At 36.2% G+C, this 20893-nt stretch overlaps 1 protein-coding gene across 1 annotated transcript in view; it reads left to right on the top strand.

Annotated features, from left to right (window-relative positions):
- USH2A (usherin) overlaps positions 1–20893 on the top strand; it is a 388071-nt gene that overhangs the window by 188662 nt on the left and 178516 nt on the right. Inside the window, exons 33-37 of the mRNA XM_017730037.1 lie at positions 767–926; positions 1414–1585; positions 5445–5592; positions 12493–12644; positions 16369–16531. Of these exons, the coding sequence (XP_017585526.1) occupies positions 767–926; positions 1414–1585; positions 5445–5592; positions 12493–12644; positions 16369–16531 (795 nt within the window). The remainder of the gene's footprint in view (positions 1–766; positions 927–1413; positions 1586–5444; positions 5593–12492; positions 12645–16368; positions 16532–20893) is intronic.

The raw sequence follows: 20893 nt of genomic DNA, 5'->3' as shown, positions 1-20893 counted from the left end.
TAGGGAAGAATATATGATCTTTTGGAATATTTATTCAGAAAAAATGCTGCATTTTATTCACCATTTTCTGCAGTAATTGAAACTCAAGATAGCTTCATAATTAATAACCATTGAACAGTTGTTTTGCTCTAGCATTAGATGGATTGTCTTTACTGAAATATATTTTATGATTGATTGATGTTTGAGCACCTGAAGACAAACAGGCAGAGAGCTAAGGGGTTAGTATGAGTGGTTGCAACAGTGAGCTTACTTCATGTTCATACTTGTAGTGAAATCTGCATGGAGTGAATCGTTGTATGTATCGATGCTTGGCATTCATGTTTCATACAGCACATTAAAAAAATAATAATCCATCTGTGTTAATGAATCTGTACTTGTTTTTCCATTAATTTGATTTGATTTGATTTAATCATCTCAAAGGTGTTCATTTGCCACTGTAGCAAATTGATGGAGTATGTAGCACCTAAAAAGCTAACTTCTAGTTGGTTGGTTGGTTGGTTGGTTGGTGTACATTCTGGTGTAAATGGAGTACAGTGGGGTTGTCTCAACCAAAGCACACCCCACAGATCTATTAGTAGTCCCAATTTGCAGTTATCTACTATTAAAGAACCAGTACCTATTCACTCCTCTGGGGCAAACCTGAAACATTGAAGAGATACAGGTCCCCCTTCCTCTTGATTGTCTGAACTCACTAGTTTCTGAAAGCTACAGAAAAACAAGGTAAAATGAATATACCAAATAAATTCCTCTTCTTCTTTTGCCCTAGATTTGGCAGTTTTCACGCCGCACCAGTTCCTGCTCACTGCGTGCACGCTTGCTGGCTGTACAAACAGCTCCCAGGTCACCTTGTTTACAGCACAGCTGCCACCAGCTCACGTAGATGCCCCGCTCCTGACGGTTTTGGATTCTAGAACAATACATGTACAGTAAGTAAGGATTTCTTCTTTCCTGACAACACAATAGTGCATCAGTTTATTCAAGAATTCCAGTGAGTTCAATCAGGGGAAGGGTTTGTGACATAAAATTAAATTTATTATGATTAAATGCATAGAAGTGATTAGTTTAGTGGTTCTGTGAACCTTCTGATTATCACTTGCCAACTTAATTTCCATTTTGTCTTTACGCAATCAGTATAACCTACATATGGGCATAGCCTCTGCAAACTTCAGTGCAGAAAATGTTCTGGTGATATGCCCCTTTTGTAGCCCCTGCTTTGTGTGTAATCATTTATCTATTGAGTACAAATACTGCATTAGAGGTATGGCTTAGATTTATTTTTATGATTGCACAACTGCATTTTTCAGATTCTCAAAATAAACCCCATGAAGTCCCCTAAACAAAGCCTTACATTTTTCAGCGTGGTCTGAATCTTTATTTGTTCTGGTCTTCATCATATTTTGCTTTTATTTGCAGATGGAAAGAGCCAGTAGAAGTAAATGGAATCCTAGATCGCTATATAATTTATATGGCCACCAATGAGCAGAATTTTACCAAGTGGAATGTAATCTATAACAGCACAGAACTTTTTCTGGATTTTACTATTCCACGGCTTTTCCCGGGTACTGAATACCTCATAAAACTAGCTGTAAGTTTTAAAGATGTGTAGTAGAGGTGTAAAATGGTGAAAATTATTCTGACTTTGTTAGCATCTTAATATTTAGCGGTTCCTGTGTCCACTTTGTTTAGCCTCTTCTTTCTGAAGCTAAGGTGAATGAGCCACCCTGAACAAAAACCCTGTTTTTGTTTCAAAACAGACTCACAAAAATGTGTATGTCATTTAAATACATGTTTTCTTCAAGGATAAGTTGGATAACTAATAAAGAGTTGAGCAGAAATACATGACATGCTTTAAAAATGTCTCCTTGGACCCAACTTACAAGAAAACATTGAATGTATTTAAAACTGTTAAACTTTCATATTTTGTACCATGGCAATTTGTTCTTTCATCTTAAAATCTGTATGTAGAAGGAAATAGCAAATTCAAAACATTTTAAGACATTTGTGTTTTCATTGCATTTCTTTATTACTGGTTTTATTTTGTGATGAAATAGAACAGCTTCAGCTCACTAAAAACCCTGAAAATATGTGAATAAAAGCAGGGGATTGTCCCTTGTTTTAAGCACACAGTTCATTTTATAACAATACCTATATAAGAATATTTGCTTTGATAAATGCCATAGAAAAATATTCTGCTCTTGATTATGAATAAATTTACATTTATGTAGACTGGGTATGCATTCATTTTTCCTTAACATGCTCTTGAATGTTCTAAATATTATACCACAAAAAATAAACTACCTTCAGGTAATGATAAGGATCTGACTTGAACCTGAAAAAAACAAGGATATTCAGTCTAATTAAAGCTTAGATTCATGTTGAAATTAATTCATTTGTGCCTAGATATTTCAGCATAGTAAATTGCATAGCATATATAATAGCACCATGTCCAAAACTAAGACACGACTTCAACAAGCATTTTATGCCTTTCTTTTTTATTTATTCTTTATAAAAGAATCTGTGCTGTCCTTCGCTGTGCCACAGCTCTTCTCTGCTCCTGCCGCACTCCTGTGCATGGTGGCACAAGGAGAGAGGATCAGGGAAGAATTAACAGCTACAATCTGGGGAGCAACTGGGACTGCTTCTTTTGGTGGCTCTGCCTTGGGATATGGGAGGAAGTGTTGTGTGGATGTTGGTTTTGCTTCGTCAGTGTGCACAGATTTCCTAAAAGTTACCGAATAAATTTTTAGGAACCTTTTGCTCTTTATATTTAATTTCTCATTTCTTTTTAATTTTTTATCCCCCGCTTAATATTTGCATTTAATCAGAAAGTAGGAAACTGTAACTTCTTCTGGTGATAAAGATAACCAGATTTACCTGGATAAAATGCAGCGGTCTGTGATAGGTGGGTTAGAAGATCTAAATGTCCTTGCAGCTTTGAAAATGACAAGTCTGAAAGTGCATGAAAAGCCCAATATTTTTGAGGTGTGATAGCTTTCTTATAACTTTTGGATCCATTGTACTTGTTATACTGGTTTGAGATGAATGCAGTAGTACAGATTTACAAGTTAAGAAGACTAAACATGGCCAAATGTTACTTTTATACTTTATGAAAGGAAAAAAACCCCAAACACAAAAAACCCAACAAAAACCAAATTCACAAAAAATTCAAATCAAGCATACACCTGGGAAAAAATGAAATATTTAGTGTTTCATATAAATTTAACTGAATTTCAATAAAACTTTTTTAGCATAGAAGAACCCCAAACAAATGTCAACAGTGGATAATTAAATTATTCCCTTTTTTTTTGTTAGAATGAAATATTCTATCAGCTAGAAACTTTTTATTTTCATTGTCTCACAGCTACTATGATTTTGATTTGTATCCATTCAAAAACTGGTTTCAGTTTATGTGGGAAATGGAGTTATCAAAAATTGCAGCTTGAACACAAATCAGGAGCCTCAGCAGCAGAACTTTCAGCGCCTCAGATGCTGCTGGCTTTAACTTTTGCATGAGAGGTTAATGTAACTATAGTGAATAGAGTTAAGAAAATATTTATCTTTGCATGCTGTTACCAATTTTCAGAATTGATTACTGCCATTTTATATGCAGAAATTGTATTCATAAATGAATACAACAGGTTTTGTAAGCAAATCTAATGCTTTTTTCCAAAAGTCAGCCATGAAGACGAAAGGTCATGTCTCTGTGGATTAGTGCAAAGGAACTTGGTTTTGTTCTGTTTCATGCTCTAAGCTGGGTGAGTGTGAACCATGCCAGTCTGAAAGCAAATGGAAAGCTGAAAGGCTGCTTTTAGTAGTCAGGGTGTCACTCTTACTTGTATGACTGAAGTGCTTCTGTGATTGAGCTATTCAGACAATATCTCCTCAGGACCCTGCAGTGTGGGTAAGCTGGCTCAGGTCCTGGCTGGAGCATTGCTATGTGGTGTCATCTGATGTGGTTCGTATCTGTCCTTTGGCTGTCCAGTTCCTTCGGTATTTTTGCAAATTTTACCTGAAATCTGTTTCTCAGAGTGACAAAAGTGGAACTCAGTCTGGGTGTAGGTTTTCATGGCTTTGAGCATCACTGGATGGGATTGCCAGATGTCCAGTCCATTTGGATACACGGATCTAAAATCCCACTGCATAAAATGCAGCTGAGCTCTCTTTTACTCATATTCGTTAGAGATCCAGAAACTTCATGTCCCAGCAAATTTCAGAGATACAAAATTTGAGCTGCATGATATTCAAGAAATAAATGAATGGAAAGGCTGCTGTTACCAAGCCCTTAAATGAAAAAGCCCTCCACTGCTGAAGTAGGCCTGGTGGAAGTTAATTAGCGACTCAGTAAGAAATAAAGGAGAAAGAGGCCTTCCAGAGCTGGTCTTTTTGGCTCCTTCATAAAGCCAGTGGAAGTGGAATCATTCAAAGTTTACTCTGCTTCTACTGGAAGGATAATTTTCTTAAATATAGTACTTACCAAAATGCTAATAGTTACCTGAGCATTCATCTAAACTGACACCATTTTTTGATTTTGGGTGTTTTTTTGTAAACATTATCATGTTTAGAGTAAATGCCATTTTCTGGATGTTCCCAAAACTGAGGTTGCATTCTTTCATCTTTGCTTGGTAGTTCAGACTGAACATGGAGTCATTCCTTAGTTGTATTGGGAATGTAATTTCCAGTGATATCAAAACAATCTTTATGTATAAAAGAGCCTCTCATTTACAAACAATACTTATTTTTACCCTTGGGGTCAGTATTCACTTTTGGAGAGCATAGGAAATATGTTTGACTGCTCTCTGATTTGAAAAACAGTGGGAAATGGTAAATTAAAGCTAATCCTTTAAAAAAAATATATAATAGATTGGGAGAAACATTTTATTCCTGAAGATCTGGAGAGCAAGGTTATTTATGCTTTTTGTGCATGTGCTTTAGGACATGGAAAAATCAGAAAAACACAGATGATCCCGTAAGTTTCATGTAAGTGTATGTCTAAATGTGAATGTTGAATTCAGACATTGTATTATTTCATATCCCAAGCAAAATACAAAAATTGCATGGTTAACATTTTGTTCTCTGGCAACTGAAATACAAATTATTTTACTTTCTTTTCCATAAACATGTAATCATAACTAATACATACTGGTTTATGATAGGGTGGTTTTTCACTATTATAATTGCACGTGCTCTCGGTGCTGTTGGGAATTGCTGAGGAATATTTTAGCTATAGTATGCCTAAAAACTAAGTATTATGAGTTATTATACATCCTCTTGTTATTCAAGAAGAGAGGTAAACAAGTCTATGCTATGATAAGTGTCTTACCTGAGAATCACAGGCTTACTAGGTTTAGGTATGGAAGAATAATGAAACTTAGGCAAAAAAATAATTGCTAAAATTATTGGTACTACACTGAAACGTGTTTATTTGTTCTGATTAATATTTTAAGGCTTGCACTGGAGGTGGGTGTTCAGTAAGTGAAGCCAGTGCAGCTATAACAGATGAGAGTACACCAGAAGGGGTTCCTGCTCCAAAAGCCCAGTCATATGCATCTGACTCCTTTAACATCTCATGGACTAAGCCTGAGTATCCGAATGGTAAGTGAACTCTTTTAGCCTCAAGTTAAAAAGATGATTAGTAAAGGTAAATTAATATTCTAAATGGCAGCTTATATGTGGTGCTTAATTTTTAATGATCATTTTAGCGCATAAAATACCTGAGATAGTATCATTGTCTGCAGCAGGGAGATTGTGGTTTTCAGCCCATCGTGCGGTTTCAGTGGCTCAAAAGTGCTCCCTTTTGATAGTTCTTGTGTACTGCATCTCATTGTTCAATGTTTTCCAGGACAACTGAGCTGAGGAATAGGCATTCTTGGAGAATATCAGTCTAGCATGTTAATTTCACCCTCCAATAAAACCTTCATTTCTTTTACATTAATTGATATGTAATAATAATTAGATTTGTGTTCTGCATACTCATCATAAAGTTCTACATTTCTATGGCTGTGAAAATTAAGCAATATACTTTCTTTTGTTCAGAAATTTTTTCCATTATGAAATATCCATGAGTAAAACTTTGAGACAGATTTTACTTTTCTAGTGGGATCGCACAGTATCATTTACCTTGGAATTCACTCTGATTTTATTATCATGCATGTAGCAGTTTAAATCACTGCAGAGGATGCTATGTAGGAATAACTAAATTTGATGTATCAGACATGTTTTTCTTCATTGGCTCATGATATTGATATATTTCAATATATAATATATAATTATTTCTCCCAGTGGTTTCACATTAATTTCATTTGGTCCTGAAAGATTTTTCCCACTTTCAGTTGTGATAAAGCACATTGTACTTGTTCAACTTCACTAAAGACATTTTAAATGATTCCCCCAAAAGTGGTGATTGTATTGGGTAAGGTCTTACATTAAATTTAGAAAGAAGTAAGAATATGTCACTTGTTAAATAATATATTTGGTAATTTATGGTTCTTTGTATGGAAGTCATTGTGGAAGATTTTGCTTCCTAGCCCCGTAGAAACTCTCTAACCCTGTTTCTAAAATCTCATCAGATTATGTGGCAAAGGGGAGGAGGCAGGAGAAAAGGAAAGGGTAAGGGATGGGAGGGGAGGAAATGTGGAGGAAGGTCGTATATCTGGCTTAGTGCTAAAGTCTGACTAATATTCACTGAAATAGGCATTTTTTTATAGTTAGTCTCAGGACCTGATCCTGTTATCTTTGCATTGTGGAAAAAAATCCAAACAGTTTAGAGAGTGGCTTAACTAATCAAATAAATGTGAACATATATGTGTGGCTGTGTATATATATATATATGTGCATATCAACAGCACAGGATAAAGACCTAGAGTTTAATAAATAAATTTCCACAAGCTTCCTTTAAAACAACTAAAAGTTGGGATGCATGACTAAATTTGGGTGTTGTATCTTGTTACTACAGCATTTACTATGTACAGCTTGGCTCTCCCTTTTAATACAATAAACAGCTTGCTAGGAAACCACTGAGGGTGTTGGGGCACCCTCAGCAAGTTTGCAGATGTAACCAAATTGGATGGGATTGCTGATCTGCTGGAGGGCAGGAAGGCTCTGCAGAGGGATCTGGACAGGCTGGATCAGTGGGCCAAGGCCAATTTTAGGAGGTTAAGCAAGGCCAAGTGCTGGGTCCTGCACTTGGGTCACACCAACCCCAGGCAGCAACACAGGTTGGGGGCAGAGTGGCTGGAAAAGGGCCCAGTGGAAAAGGACCTGGGAGTGCTGGTCACCAGTGGCTGAACTGAATTGAGCCGGTGTGTGCCCAGGGGGCCAAGAAGGCCAGTGGCATCCTGGCCTGTATCAGCAATAGTGTGGCCAGCAGGACCAGGGCAGGGATTATCCCTCTGTACTGGGCACTGGTGAGGCCACCCCTTGAATCCTGTGTCCAGTTCTGGGCCCCTCACTGCAAGAAAGGCATTGAGGGGCTGGAGCGAGTCCGGAGAAGGGCAGCAGAGCTGGGGAAAGGTCTGGAGCACAAGTCTGATGAGGAGCAGCTGAGGGAGCTGGGGTATTTAGCCTGGAGAAAAGGAGGCTCAGGGGAGACCTTATCACTCTCTACAACTGCCTGAAAGGAGGGTGCAGCCAGGTCAGCATCGGTCTCTTCTCCCAGGTAACAAGCAGTAGGACAAGAGGAAATGGTCTCAAGTTGTGCCAGGGAGGTTTAGATTGTGTATAAGGAAAAAAATTCTTCATGGAAAGGGTTCCAAAGGATTGGAACAGGCTGCCCAGGAAAGTAGTTGAGTCACCATCCCTAAAGGTATTTAGAAGATGCATAGATGTGGCACTTTGGGGCATGGTTTAGTGGTGGATTTAGCAGTGCTGGGTTAACAGTTGGGCTCAATGACCTTCAAGGTCCTTTCCAACCTAAATGATTCTATGATTTATCTAATAACATGTTTTCTCATTGTCCAATTTTCTATTTCCATCCTTTCCCCATTTCCTTGAAAAGAATTTTAAAAACCCCCAACAGCAAATAAACTCTAAAACTTTTGACTGAGCAAGTGCTCAATCAGGAAGGTTTGCATTGTTCAGTGACTTTGTTTTGCTCTTTCTCAACACATCTTTTGGGCTGCCTCGTGGCCACGTCTTTTATAGTCACTCTCTGTGTCATTGTTTTAAAACTGTGTAAGAGGCTGAAAAATATTATAGTTGAGAAGACTAAAATTTGAGAAAGACCAGCAGAAGGTACTTAGGTCTGTCCCCTAAAATTTTCTTACTTCAGCATTCTACTGGTGCATTCTTGATTTTTCTGTTTTGTTTTTTTCTTTCTTTCAAAAACACAGAAACTATTTTCTGCTTTGAACTGAATTGATTCAAACTTGGTGTGTTTCAGGCTGCTAGGCATAAGTAGCACTTTTCAAAAATACTGAGCTTGGCTTTGTTTCAGGTGGAAACGTCAGAATTGCAAAGATTTGCATATCATAGATTGTCATCTCCTTATTAGATCTCTGGGGCCATTCCTTTCTCTCCTGCCTCCTTTCGTCTGCTACTGCATGACAGATGCTACTGTTTATTTCCATGGGCTGAGGAGGCTTATCAGCTTCTAATGGGTGTGTGGGCTGGCTGGGGCTTGGACAGCACAGCCTTTGCTACGCTCTCGTGGTATATATGGGGTCCAGCTGCTTGCTGTGAATTGCAAAAAAAGTAAAGGAGAATTAATATGCTACCCTTGAGGCCAAAGGTGGCAAACAGGATTAAAGGCTACATGGCTTCTTCATAAAGATGGCATAGTGAGGGGAAACAGGCTTTGAGGTACAAGAACATCTGAGCTCACGTTATCCAGATGTGGGTATTGAACTTTGGGGCTACAGTTTTTTGTTAAATTTAAGGCCTATTTACATTATTTTGAAGAAAAAAATTATTTCATAGAAAAATGGGAAATTATGCACCTAATTCTTTGTTGAAAGTTGCTTCAGAAATACCATTTATATACCAAGTAAAAACCAGACTTTTGGAAGATGGCATGTTGAATATATCTGAAATAGGGACGTTTTATTTTGTCTTATTTTCAATCCAGCAATAAAATGGTTGATGGGGCATGGCCCAGATTCTGCCACTCTACACATGTGTAGGTAGAGAGTAGATAGTATAAGTAAGATTGGCTATTTAGATGAGGGCAATGTATGGAGAGGCTTGTGAAATCATGTGCCATCAGATATTCTGTTTTGACCTTTCATTATTCTAGTGGCCTAAATAAATAATGACCTCTTCTTCAGAGCACTTCCATTATAATCCTGCCATATAGTTTGAAATCTGCTCTTTTAAAATCCTTGAAAATTTGCCAGTGAAAATTTTCCTTAGATGGTCAATTCTCAAAAACATCACTTTGTGTGCACATCATAGATAAAACCTAGTCTAAATCTAAGCTGTATATTCCAAGGCCAGTGGAATTTTTATGGGAAATATCAGATATAGTAAAAACTAATTTATAAAATTATTCAGCGAACTAAGCCAGTACTTGTTCCTGCAAATCCTTGTGCTTATGAGAGATGACTGGTGTTTGTAGTCAGTGAAATTGATGTAGGTAAAAGTAGGTTTGCTTAAGATTTGACCTCTAGATTGCACCTTATGAGTAAAGTCCTTGTAGTACTTTGGATTCAAAACCTCTTTAGTGTCTTGAATATCATTGACACATTATATGGCCTCACCCAGAGAGGGGAAAGGAGGAAGGAAAAGAAAGACTGGATAGCTTTCTTCAGTTTAAGTTTAATTTGCAGTCTTGGATTTCTTTTCAAAAGTGAAACATAATTGTACTATAGACAATAGAGATTTTGGCTTCAGTGCAATCAAGATTTGACCTAGCTGCCTAGACTTCATAATTATGAAGAAACTGCATCTTTTCATGGTGACCACATGTTGCTCAGGAAGCCTTGTAAATCACAGAAATGTCCTATAGTCTTAAATATTTTATGCATGGTAAACTTCAGTAATATCTAGCAAGTCTCAAGAAGTTTGTTAACTTTGGGCCAACTTTGAACTTCTTCTCTATATGCTTTGGAAACCTATACTGGTGAAATAGGGAGGCAAAGTTATTTATCCATGGTCAAAAATAACTATTGCCTAATTTAGAAAAATGGCTTCACATCTCAAAAATGGACTATTAGTCCTTTTCTTCTGAAATGTACTTTTTTTCTTTCTTTTCATACTGTAGTTTTCTCCATCAGTGTCCTACAAGGCAAAGGCAGAAGTAAAATGAAGTAAAATGGATCAGGTTTTTAGAGACGGTTGTTCTCTGACAGTAGTGGGAGAACTAACAAAAGCTCAGTGTTGAGGAGCAAGCTGCTCCTCAAGTGTAGATGCAGCACAGTGCTATGGCTTTAGGCACTCTTTAAAACATTGATGCCAAATGACCTCATTATGATTCATGCTGTTGCCATAACTATCAAAGGAATTAATGATGATTTGTCAGGCACTGATCTGTGCTCTCTGGTGACCAGTGACCGGACTCAAGGGAATGGCATAAAGCTGTCTCAGGGGAGGTTTAGGTTGGATACCAGGAAAAAGTTCCTCACCCGGAGGATGTTCAGACACAGGAACAGGCTGTGGTCACAGCACCAGCCTGACAGAGTTCAAGAAGTGTTTGGATGATGCTGTCAGGCGCGTGGTTTGATTTTTGGGGTTGTCCTGTGCAGGGCCAGGGGCTGGACTTGGATGATCCTCGTAGGTCCCTTCCAGCACAAGTAATTCTATGATTCTATTCTATGATACTTTAAAGGGGTTAGTGCTACAGGTATAGTAGGTGCTTAGAGTATCCCAGTGTTTGGCATTTTTCCCCTGTAAAACATATCCTTATTGCCAGCATTCACACTTTTCCTCTGAGAGAAATAAAATATTTTAAAGTATATACCCATATATATATATATAATTTGTTTATTTAATGTAGGAAAAATATCAACCATTTATGTTACTGCTTCACAAGCAACTAGACACAGAACCAAAAGGGATTTTTGCTTTAGGAAGCCTGTCAAATATGGTAAGATTGATAGTGTGAGATTTTCCAGGACCTCCTCCTGCACACATCTCTGCTGTCTGATTTGAGTTTAGCTTCTCACTTTTCTAGAAGAGAAAAGATTTGAGGAGTGTGTGAATCACTTCACCATACTCAACTCTGCATTGGTTTAGCTTATAAATCTGCTGAAGTAGAACTCTTCGAAGCTCAGCTGAAGCAGTTGGGTGTGCACTTTAATTTACAAAGCAGTTCTCCATTTAGTATAGGGGAAATTTTTTTTTCAATTTCAAACTGAATCTTCCTAGTTTCAAAAAATTAAGTTTTAAGGAAGGAATGCTGAACTGAGCTATATTTTTACAATAAAAGTTATTTTCTGTAATGGAAAGATTAGAAGGCATTCTCTGAACAAAAATCACTTCAAATTAATCCTATAACTTTGTGTTTACTTGCCTTAAGATTTCTCATTGAAATAACTTTTAAGAAGGGATAATATTTAGAAGTGAGAGAGATGGAGGAATAGCCCTGAGAAAAAGTGCTCCTTTGCAAGCTCAATTTCCAAAGTCTAAGCAAATCTGTAAAATGAAGTTCATTAAATTCAAAACTCTGTACAGGATTTGTTATCCTACCATGCACCTTTGGAAGAGCAAAGTTTTAGAATTCCTTATAAATGAGATAAGCAATCAATTGCAATTTTTTAGTTAGTATTAGCCAGTTATACAAGAAGGACCATTCTTTCCTCTGTCTGAAAATCTTGCTAATGTTTGAGTTCTCAAATATCTTTTCTTTCAGTAGATTGAATAGGCAAGGAGTAGTTTACTTCAGGAATTTTTCTACAGCATATTGAGAAGGAAACAGTAATCATTACTATATTGTGGTTTCATTCAGAAAAGTGGGTAAAATTTTCCAACGACTCCACTCCTACCCCAAATTAATGAAGTATATATTTTATTGGCAAAATGCCAAAAATCTGATTTAGTTATCATAAAGAATGAGTATCAAAAAGGTGTTTTGTGGGACAAAATTACTTGTTACTGATTTATTGCAGTTACAGCACTGCCCTGGGTTGTCCTTCCACATTTCAAATATATTGGAGATTTTGTTTCTAAGTCTAAAGCTGTTAAGATGTGAGATGGTTTTTCATGTCTTGTTTGAAAAGCCATATGCAGAGTAGGCTGTGAAACAGAATTGCCTCAGTTTTCCTCGTTCCAAGGTGATGTTGGCTGCCATTCAAAAACAAGTTTGTTAAGGGGTAGTCTTTGGAACAGTGTAATTGTTTTAAGAGATGCAGTCCACTTGTGAGATTTTCAACAGTTAGAGATGGAAGAGTGTGGTTTTTTTGAGTTTTGCATGCTCAGTCATGCTAAACAGTATCTGCTCAACTGTAAACAGTTTGAAATACTACTACTTGTACTACTACTACTGCCTGGGTGTCTGTAGCATTAGTGTTCTTCTAAACTCTGTAGCTTTTAGATATTGAGTGCTCTCACATTGTTTTATAGGTATGATTACTAGCTATGGATTGTATATGGATGGTGTTCTGCTGCAAAATTCATCACAGCTAAGTTGTTATGCTTATGGGCTTGCTCCTTGGAGTCTGCATTCCTTCAGAGTCCAGGCATGTACTGCAAAAGGTTGTGCTTTGGGTCCACTGGTGAGTACCTTAATTTACATTCTGGGAGTCTAATAAATGTCAGATGACAGTGAATATCAGAGTAAATGGTGATGATTCACTCTGGGCAGTACTAACCCATCTGGCAAAATGTGACATTTAAAAAAAACCTGTTTAAGAGCTGCTAAAGATTCAATAGGTCATTGTTAGGCAGCATTCCAAAGTAGAACATAGGTACAGTGAAGAAAGGCAAAAACAGAGGCTGAAACACACATTATTGAAGTTAAATGGAGTTAATATGTTTGAAAGGTGCAGGTGTGCTTTAACCAGATTTATAAGGATGTATATAAAGAAAGAGTTACTGTTCCAGTAATGGACAAATTTCTAGCTGCCGGACTGAAAGGACTAAAGTTAATTTGAGAAATGCAGAAGCCAGAAGTGGCAACAGGAGCAAGGAAAATATGGTAATTCATAAATCTTTTGAATGCAAGTATGTGAACAAAATATTATACTGGACAGATTTTAACAGTCTTGTATAACACCCCATTTTTTCAGCATTTGAGAATACAGGAATATTAAATTTGACATGTGAAAAGCAGACCTTCAGAGACTTTTTTATTTTGTTAAAGGTTTTTAGACATACAGCTGAACTGATAAATCTAGTATGATTTCATAGTACTGTAGCTGATGAATAACTAGAATCATATCTGCTATGCTTGGTTTTGTTTTCAAGCATAACTGAAAAAGAAGCCTGCATTTGTTCTGGGATTTAACATTTTATTTAATTCAGCTTTATTTGTAGACTTTTAAAATGGGTTTAAAGGAAGCAAAAAGAGAAAGATTTGGGAGGTCTTTTTGTTATTCTTTCTATTTTTTCCGTCGCAATGTATTTTGTATCAGGAAAGAACTTCCAGGTTTTATTTTTATGATATAATTTGTTAGTCTCATTTGCAGTATTATTTCCAAGATTGCTTTCATTCAAATGCCAGTAACATTGTCTATCTGCAGAAGACAACTAGACTTTATAACCATTAAACATTTTATAGCTTGCTCTACTTTGAAGAATATTTACTCTTAAAAGCTTGAATGGCTTTTTGCCAGTTTTTCTTGTACATTTTTTACAGCTTCACATATACCCCAAAAGCAAACCTTGTTTTAAGGTACTTGATGTGCAATAACCTAATCCATTCTGTTGGTGGTGATGTTTAAGACAAGTGCTTACCAAACTTTGCATACAGATGAAACGTGTATGTTTTCAGTACTACTGGCCTATCAAATAGGCATCAAAAGGATAGAACAGAGCACCAGTAGTTAGGGTTTAAAAAAATATTTTTAGTAGTCTTTTTTTCACATTTCCACTGAACTACAGACTGATAACTTGGCTTTTGGAACAATTCAAAGGGGTTGCTGTAGCTGATACTCATCTGCGTCCCATGATCAGTACACAAACTGTTTTCCAAAGCCAGTGATCCATCTCTAATCAGAGGAATTGAAGTACATCTTGATTTAGGCTCACCTTAGTGCTGCCAGGAAGTTAAAGCACTGGATCTTTATTTGATTTTTTAAAAAAGATTTTCATATCAATTACAGAGTAACTCCAACACTTAAAAAAGAAAATTAAAAAAAAGAAACCTAATGTTTTGCCTCTGCTCTAAATAGTATGGGAAACATCTCCCAGCAGTAAACTGATATGCTTCCAGCTATTTTTGTTGCTGCTCTTGTACTTAATGTGCCCTAATCGATTAAGGAACATCATGTGACATTCCCCTAAATATGGAATTTGTCCAGCTTATGTTCCTGAAGGTGGCTCTGAAGATCTTAATTAGTTATGAGAGCATTAGCTGTTTTTCTATTTCAAAATTTTGTTTTTAATTTGGCTTAGGTAGTTTTTATTTGACCTTTTTTTTTCTGTGACTGTGATTTATTTTCAAGTGAGATGGAAATTGCTAACATGTAAATTAAGAAAAGCTGTATTTTAGATCTCTGCCTATTAGATGCAAGATACTGCTTTTGTCTGTCCTAATCGTTTGGGTGTTTTGTTTCTAAAGAGGGAAAATAATGGATTATTAAGGACTAGTGTAACTTCTGATAGATTCTTTAGAGAACTTCAGGAGAACTAAAATTATGCTAGTCTTGAAATGTGTTAGCTCCTGTAAATGTCATATAAATAAACAGAAGTGTTCAACGCTGAATATTTCTCACCTCAACCCACTGCTATTAAACTTAGATTTCCGGTTTTAGTTAAATGTATGCTAGTACTTTTCCCAACATTATTATGCCTATCCTATGATTTGGTGTCAGTTTTATTATAGCAGAGTCTTTGTTATTTAAGTTATTAATAAACACATCTGAAAGTATCACAGAACTGTGTAAAAAGTAATATTCAGAAAAATAAGTATGAAGAAGGTTTTCTGTGCCATATGTTTTTATAGCACATAATAAAGAAAAAGCTAAAGACATAATACAGCTGTTGCAACTGCTTAGGACGTGATACAGATTGCTACAAATTTATATTATTTAAAGATTTTTTGAATCCTCTTCAGTAGAAAAACATAATTGGTACTAATTTTTCGCATTTCTGATGTTTCTGATTGGAGTACCTGCATTTAGCAGCACTTTACTGGAAATTATTTTGTTTAGAAAGCACAGCTTAGTCTAATCCTTACATAAGGATGTTTTTGACTGAAATACCCAAATAATCAATGTGGCACTGATCCAATAAATCTATGAAGTATTTGTTTATCTTTCAGCATTTACTTTATCCTGTTGACTTCACTGCAACTTATGGCTTATTTTAAATATAAAAGAGTCTAGAAATATAGCAGCACATGTGGAGGTATTGATGCACATCAACGATGTAGTCTGCCACGTGTAAACAATAAGCTTTCCAATCTTTACATGCTAAAAAGTACAGCATTCATGTTTCAAGGACAGAGAAAATATGTTTGGTTATTTAGATGACAGAGCAGGTGTGGCAGATTAAAAATAGCATTTATTAGCACTCCCATGAACCTGCAGCTGAGAGGCACTTACAAAGGTGTGAAACCATCTTATATCTTAGAAAACACCAAATAAATAATGTATGAGAAACAAACTTGTTGCCATAAATAACATAATAGCAAATTTTGTTCCATAGCACTGAATGTTGACTACAAGTTATGAAATTTCAATACTAAATTTCTAGAATATTGAATAGGTATTTATTTACTTATATCACAAATATTTCATGTTCAGTACATTATCCAGCTCTTTCACATTTTATTTTCTCTTAAAGATTTACTTTTTATTGCAACTTAATTTTATTAGGTGAATGTAGAAGTTAATTCAGGGAGCAGAAAATATTCCACAAAGGATTTTTTTCTATCAAATATCTGTAATAATTTACTACAGTGTTTAAATGCATGGTCCTCGCAGTTGCTTTTTAAATGTAGAAAGAGAAAGTCACATGGTCTGCTATTGCTGTTTCCTTTCCTTACACTGAGATCATACATCCACATGAGGTGCAATGGTGTTTTCAAAAAAATACTCTCTCATTCTTTTCCAGTATTTATTTCCTGTTCCTTACAGGAGTCTCTAAAATAGGTTAGTTGCTGGACAGCTTCAAACAAATGTAGATGAAGGGACAGCAACATGGTTAAAAATTGGGACACTGACAATGTTAGTTACTTTTTTTTTGATTGATAAATACCTTTTCTTTAAACTTTGCATCTCTCATTCCTTCTCTGTGACTATGGCACCAAACTTCCATCTCCTGTTGCATTTACAGGTAGAAGCTCGGACCATGGAAGCTCCCCCTGAGGGAATGGTTGATGTATTTACTACTGTTGGTGGGTCCAAAGAAGTTCAACTAAAATGGCTTGCCCCAAATAAACCTAATGGAAAACTGACCTACACAGTCCTTGTCTCTGGTCTCTTCTATGCTGATCAAGGTATAATTTTCCCTTTATAATAAGTGTAATGATAACTTTGATACTCCATTTATTTTTAAAAAAAAAATCCTTTAGCACTAAATTTTTTCTACTTTTGTTTTTTTCTCCCCATGCCGTTGATTGTTTTAGCATTATCAATTTTATTCTTAAGAACTGCTGGTTTGATTTATGGTGCTTTACATTTGTATAAACACATAAATTGGCAAATAAAGATAAGCTCACTGCACTCATTTAGTCTCTAGATATACGCACGGTGTCTTATCTTGCCACCTTCACTCAGATAAGGAAGCTATACTCACAAAATTTCAGTTGGTTTGCTTATATAGGCCACTCATGAGAGCTGTTCATAATATGGTTGATCATGGGTATAATTTGAAGAAAGGAAAAGAAACCCAACTCTTTATTTCTATATCATAAAAAGACTCAACATGTGATAAAAAAACCTGACAAGTAAGAGTTCTTTATTAAGCCGTACTGTATTGCAGGTTGCTCTTTGGCTTCCACTGGTTTATGTTGTGGGTTGTTTCTTATTTTTTTATGTCTTTTAAACTTCAACATAGCAATATTGTCTTGGGTTAAAATGTTGCTAAATCAGAGCAGGCAGAGTTAGCTATGTCACGCCTGTGTAAAAGGCTAAGGCACTAAAGAAGGTAAATGGACATTTTTTCCAAATGTATTACAAAATGTGCGTATTTTTTAGTTGAAAGTAGAATGCCATGTCCTCTAATTATATAAATGTAAAATACTTGGGCAGTGAATAAAAATGAATGTTCACAAAATGAGTATGAGCATTTAATATGTCAATTTGAGCTATTAAGTGTGCTCTAAGGTATAATAAATAATAAAATATTGTACACAAGTAATGTTTATGAATTATACCTAACAATGTTGTCATTAATTTTTAGTGCACTTTAAACAGCATGATTGACATTGGGCAACTATAAAAATGTTTTCTAATGAGTATAATATGAAATTGTGGTTGAAAATAATGTTTGGGTGACATTTAATCCTTCTATGTACTCTACGCAAATTTAATCAGTATTGTAAAGGCAGTAACAGATAGAGAATCTAATCACTGATGACTTCGTAACTCACCTCTTCTTTTCTGCTCAGAATGATACCTATTTGTTGCTTCCAGTATTGGTGCTGAAGAGAACATAGCTGCTGTAATTGCTGTCCTCTGTGAAGTAGTTTATAAATGAACTTGTTTGTGCACTCTTTGGAGAAACACGTTCACTGAGGAGGGTAACGCGTGGTAGGCAGTCTCAGCTGACCCCTCACAAAGGCTGTTGTGTCCCTTTTTTATGCAATGAAGGCTTTGATGTATTCTGCTGTGAAGCACTTGTAAGATTATGAGGAGAAGGAGTGATGATGAATTTGAAAAAAAGGAGCAACATTTTGGCTGGACCCATGACAGCACAGCCATTTCCGCCAAGGCAGCAGGGTGAATAATGCAAAAGCCATATTCCCCTTGTGTTTAATCTTGCATTGTTTTTGCAAAGAAAATTTCTGCTTGCTTTCTAAGTCATGTCATCCTCGGTTGTCATCCCGTTTCTCAAACCATCAAAATGGTATTAAATGTTGCAAAGCTGTGCAGCTAGAGAACTTTCAAAAGTCAGAACCCATTTGCAGAGCAGCCCTTGTAGAAAATGTATTCTGTTCTCGGCAGAATTTTCCTTCAGTTCTTTCCACTGAGAAGTTTACTGATTTCTCCCAGTGGAATCTGCTGGAATTTATCGGTTCATGGTTGGCAGTCACAGATTAAGGTAAATGTCGATCCGTAATGACCCTCTACATGTTAGTATTGCAGTAAAGCTGGGCTTTTATGTCAAAGATATCGGAGAGGGAGCTATTACACATGACAGGGGTGATCAAGGGACTCCAGACCAAGGCAAGCATTATTAAATATTGACTAGTTCTGTGATTTATGTAGAGCTGGAGGAAAAAAGTGACTTTTTAACCATTATATATTCTTCAGCAACGAAAACCAGCCATTTATCTCCTGCTGGTAATAAAGAACAGAGTGCCTGCATATTTTAGTGGAGGGAAAACCTGGCCTTATAAATGAGATGGACTCTTTCATGATAACATTTCAGTTTGCTAATTGCCAAAAGCAAAACAGGCAAATTGGAAGCAATTACAAGAGTTGACTTAAAGTGCCTGCTATGTTGGTTCAACTCAGGAGAGCTGGGTGGTGGTGGAAGAATCATTGGGGAATGGAACCCAGAAAATTTCATTACATTTTTTCATTGTTGCTGAATCTTTGCTTTGCAATGCTAAGTAAGTAAAGTGTTTCCCCCCAGAAGTCAGAGCTCTAGCAGTTGACATTTAAGCTGGCTGTTTTGGGGGTATGCAGGAAGGAAATTAAGCATTAATTCATCAAACTTATATAAGACATCATCTGTTCACAATATTTACACAAAGTTTATTGAATTGTCTGATGGCTAATTGGTATTTTCTTGACATAATGAGCAACTGTATTTCATCCTTTGCTTCAATGTCTCTTAAAGAGGCAGGGATTAAAATGTAAAAAGGGGAGAGGGAATTCACCTAGAAGGGCTGCATATAAACATCCAAATGGTTGCACCTATCCCTCAAGTTGGTGGCCTGCTTAGCAGTGCCTTAAGTGTCAGTTTGGGAAGCAGTGACCCCACTGATATTTTGTAATTTTTACATATACATCTCTCAAATGAAAAATCTTCATTTAAAATTGTTATCATTAATAAAACCTCAAGGTTCTGCTAGAAATATGAGTGTTTAATAGGCAAACATCATTTCCCCAACAGTGCAGTCACCTTCTCTTACTAGGAGCAAATTTAACTAACTTCTGTTGCGAAACAACGCAAAGATTATTAATTACTAATATTTATGAAGGAAGGGGAGATGTAGGAGATTTTGCTTGACTGTCTGGCCATGTTGTTCCAGCCCATGACCTGTTTTTATTTGAAAGTAGGGATACTCAATAGGATACTCAATTACATAATTCTAAGAACTGCTTAAAAAAAGCCCATTAGGTAGGAAGAGTATTATGAAAAAAAGCAAACATATTTTGGCAATACTTCTATGAAAATTTAGTATTTGTGTACTTTACTTAGACATCTGTTTCTAACTGAAGTAGAATTAGAAAGGATTGAGGCTAAAAGAAATTGAGTGAATATTTAAGCATATCAAGACATTGCAGAGGTATCTATGATTTGATAATGTGGGGGATATTGTGTTCCATCAAAGAATTGGATTAATTATATCCGTATCTTTTTCAACTGTAGCTTAACTGTGTGGGGCCTAGAAGGTCTATGTTTGAATCTAACATATCTCCCTGGCCTTTTTTTTTTTTTCTTTTTAAGTAAGAAATAGTGTGGCTCTGAGGGATGGACTTACGAGATACAGACTTTTTGAGAAGTGGAAATCCTTCTGCATAAGTATAGCCCCTGGACAGGGCAAAGGATTCCACTATGAGAGCACTATTTTTTTCCAATGCACGTTGTATTTCTACATTTTTACACTGCCATCCCTAATGTATATTGTGAAACTCTGCTTGATGTGGTGTTATCTTATCAGTGCCCTACTATAGCATATGGTATGTTGAGATAGCAGGTCGATGACATGGAAAGTGTTTAAATAACGTGTAACTTAACACTTTCTCTGTCATGAACCTGTTATTCCAACACCAGCTGATCTCATGCTGAATAGTCTATGGCTGTCCCTAGGCTTAGCTCCTTGCCTTGTCCTGTTCCAAATCTTTCCAATTTCACATACCTATGTGTCTGTCTGACTGCCTTCATATTTTATTACACTGTTTTTCCACCAAATGGCTCTGCCATTCATCATGTTTGTTTAACATACCCATATAACTTTGTATCCATCTACTTTTTAAAAATAGGCACACCTCGTAGCAATTCAAGTGAACAGCCTGAGAGCTTATTGGTTATTTCCATGTTAAAATAAGTTGTATTTTTTTAGACCTTTATTTTTTCCCTAATGGGGCCAGTTAGTCTTAAATATTTTGCAAAAGATTTAAAGTTGCTGTGGGGTTTTTTTTGGAATGGAGAATGTTTATCTTCTTATAGTAAAGACAGCTATACTTCAGCAAAGGATGCTTGTAATGCATAAAAGCAAGAGAGAATGTTTTAGTGTCTCTAAATTACCAACTTTTGATTCTAATGTAAATGTTTTGTGATGCATGTCCTGTTTTTTCATTGCTGTTAATTCTGTTACTGCTGACATTTTTTTATTTTAAGATGATGGGATGGCAAGGTGTTGGTAAATAGTGTGCACCTGGTTAACATTGTCAATAACCAAACTGAAAGTCAAACAAATACTATCATAAACAGATTGAAAAGGTCACTGCAAGTGTGAAATGTA

The sequence above is a fragment of the Corvus brachyrhynchos genome, unplaced genomic scaffold (genome assembly GCF_000691975.1).
Source record: "Corvus brachyrhynchos isolate BGI_N302 unplaced genomic scaffold, ASM69197v1 scaffold101, whole genome shotgun sequence".
Taxonomy (NCBI): domain Eukaryota; kingdom Metazoa; phylum Chordata; class Aves; order Passeriformes; family Corvidae; genus Corvus; species Corvus brachyrhynchos.
Note: the sequence above shows the minus strand (reverse complement) of the source record. Positions and strands in the feature narration are given on the sequence as shown.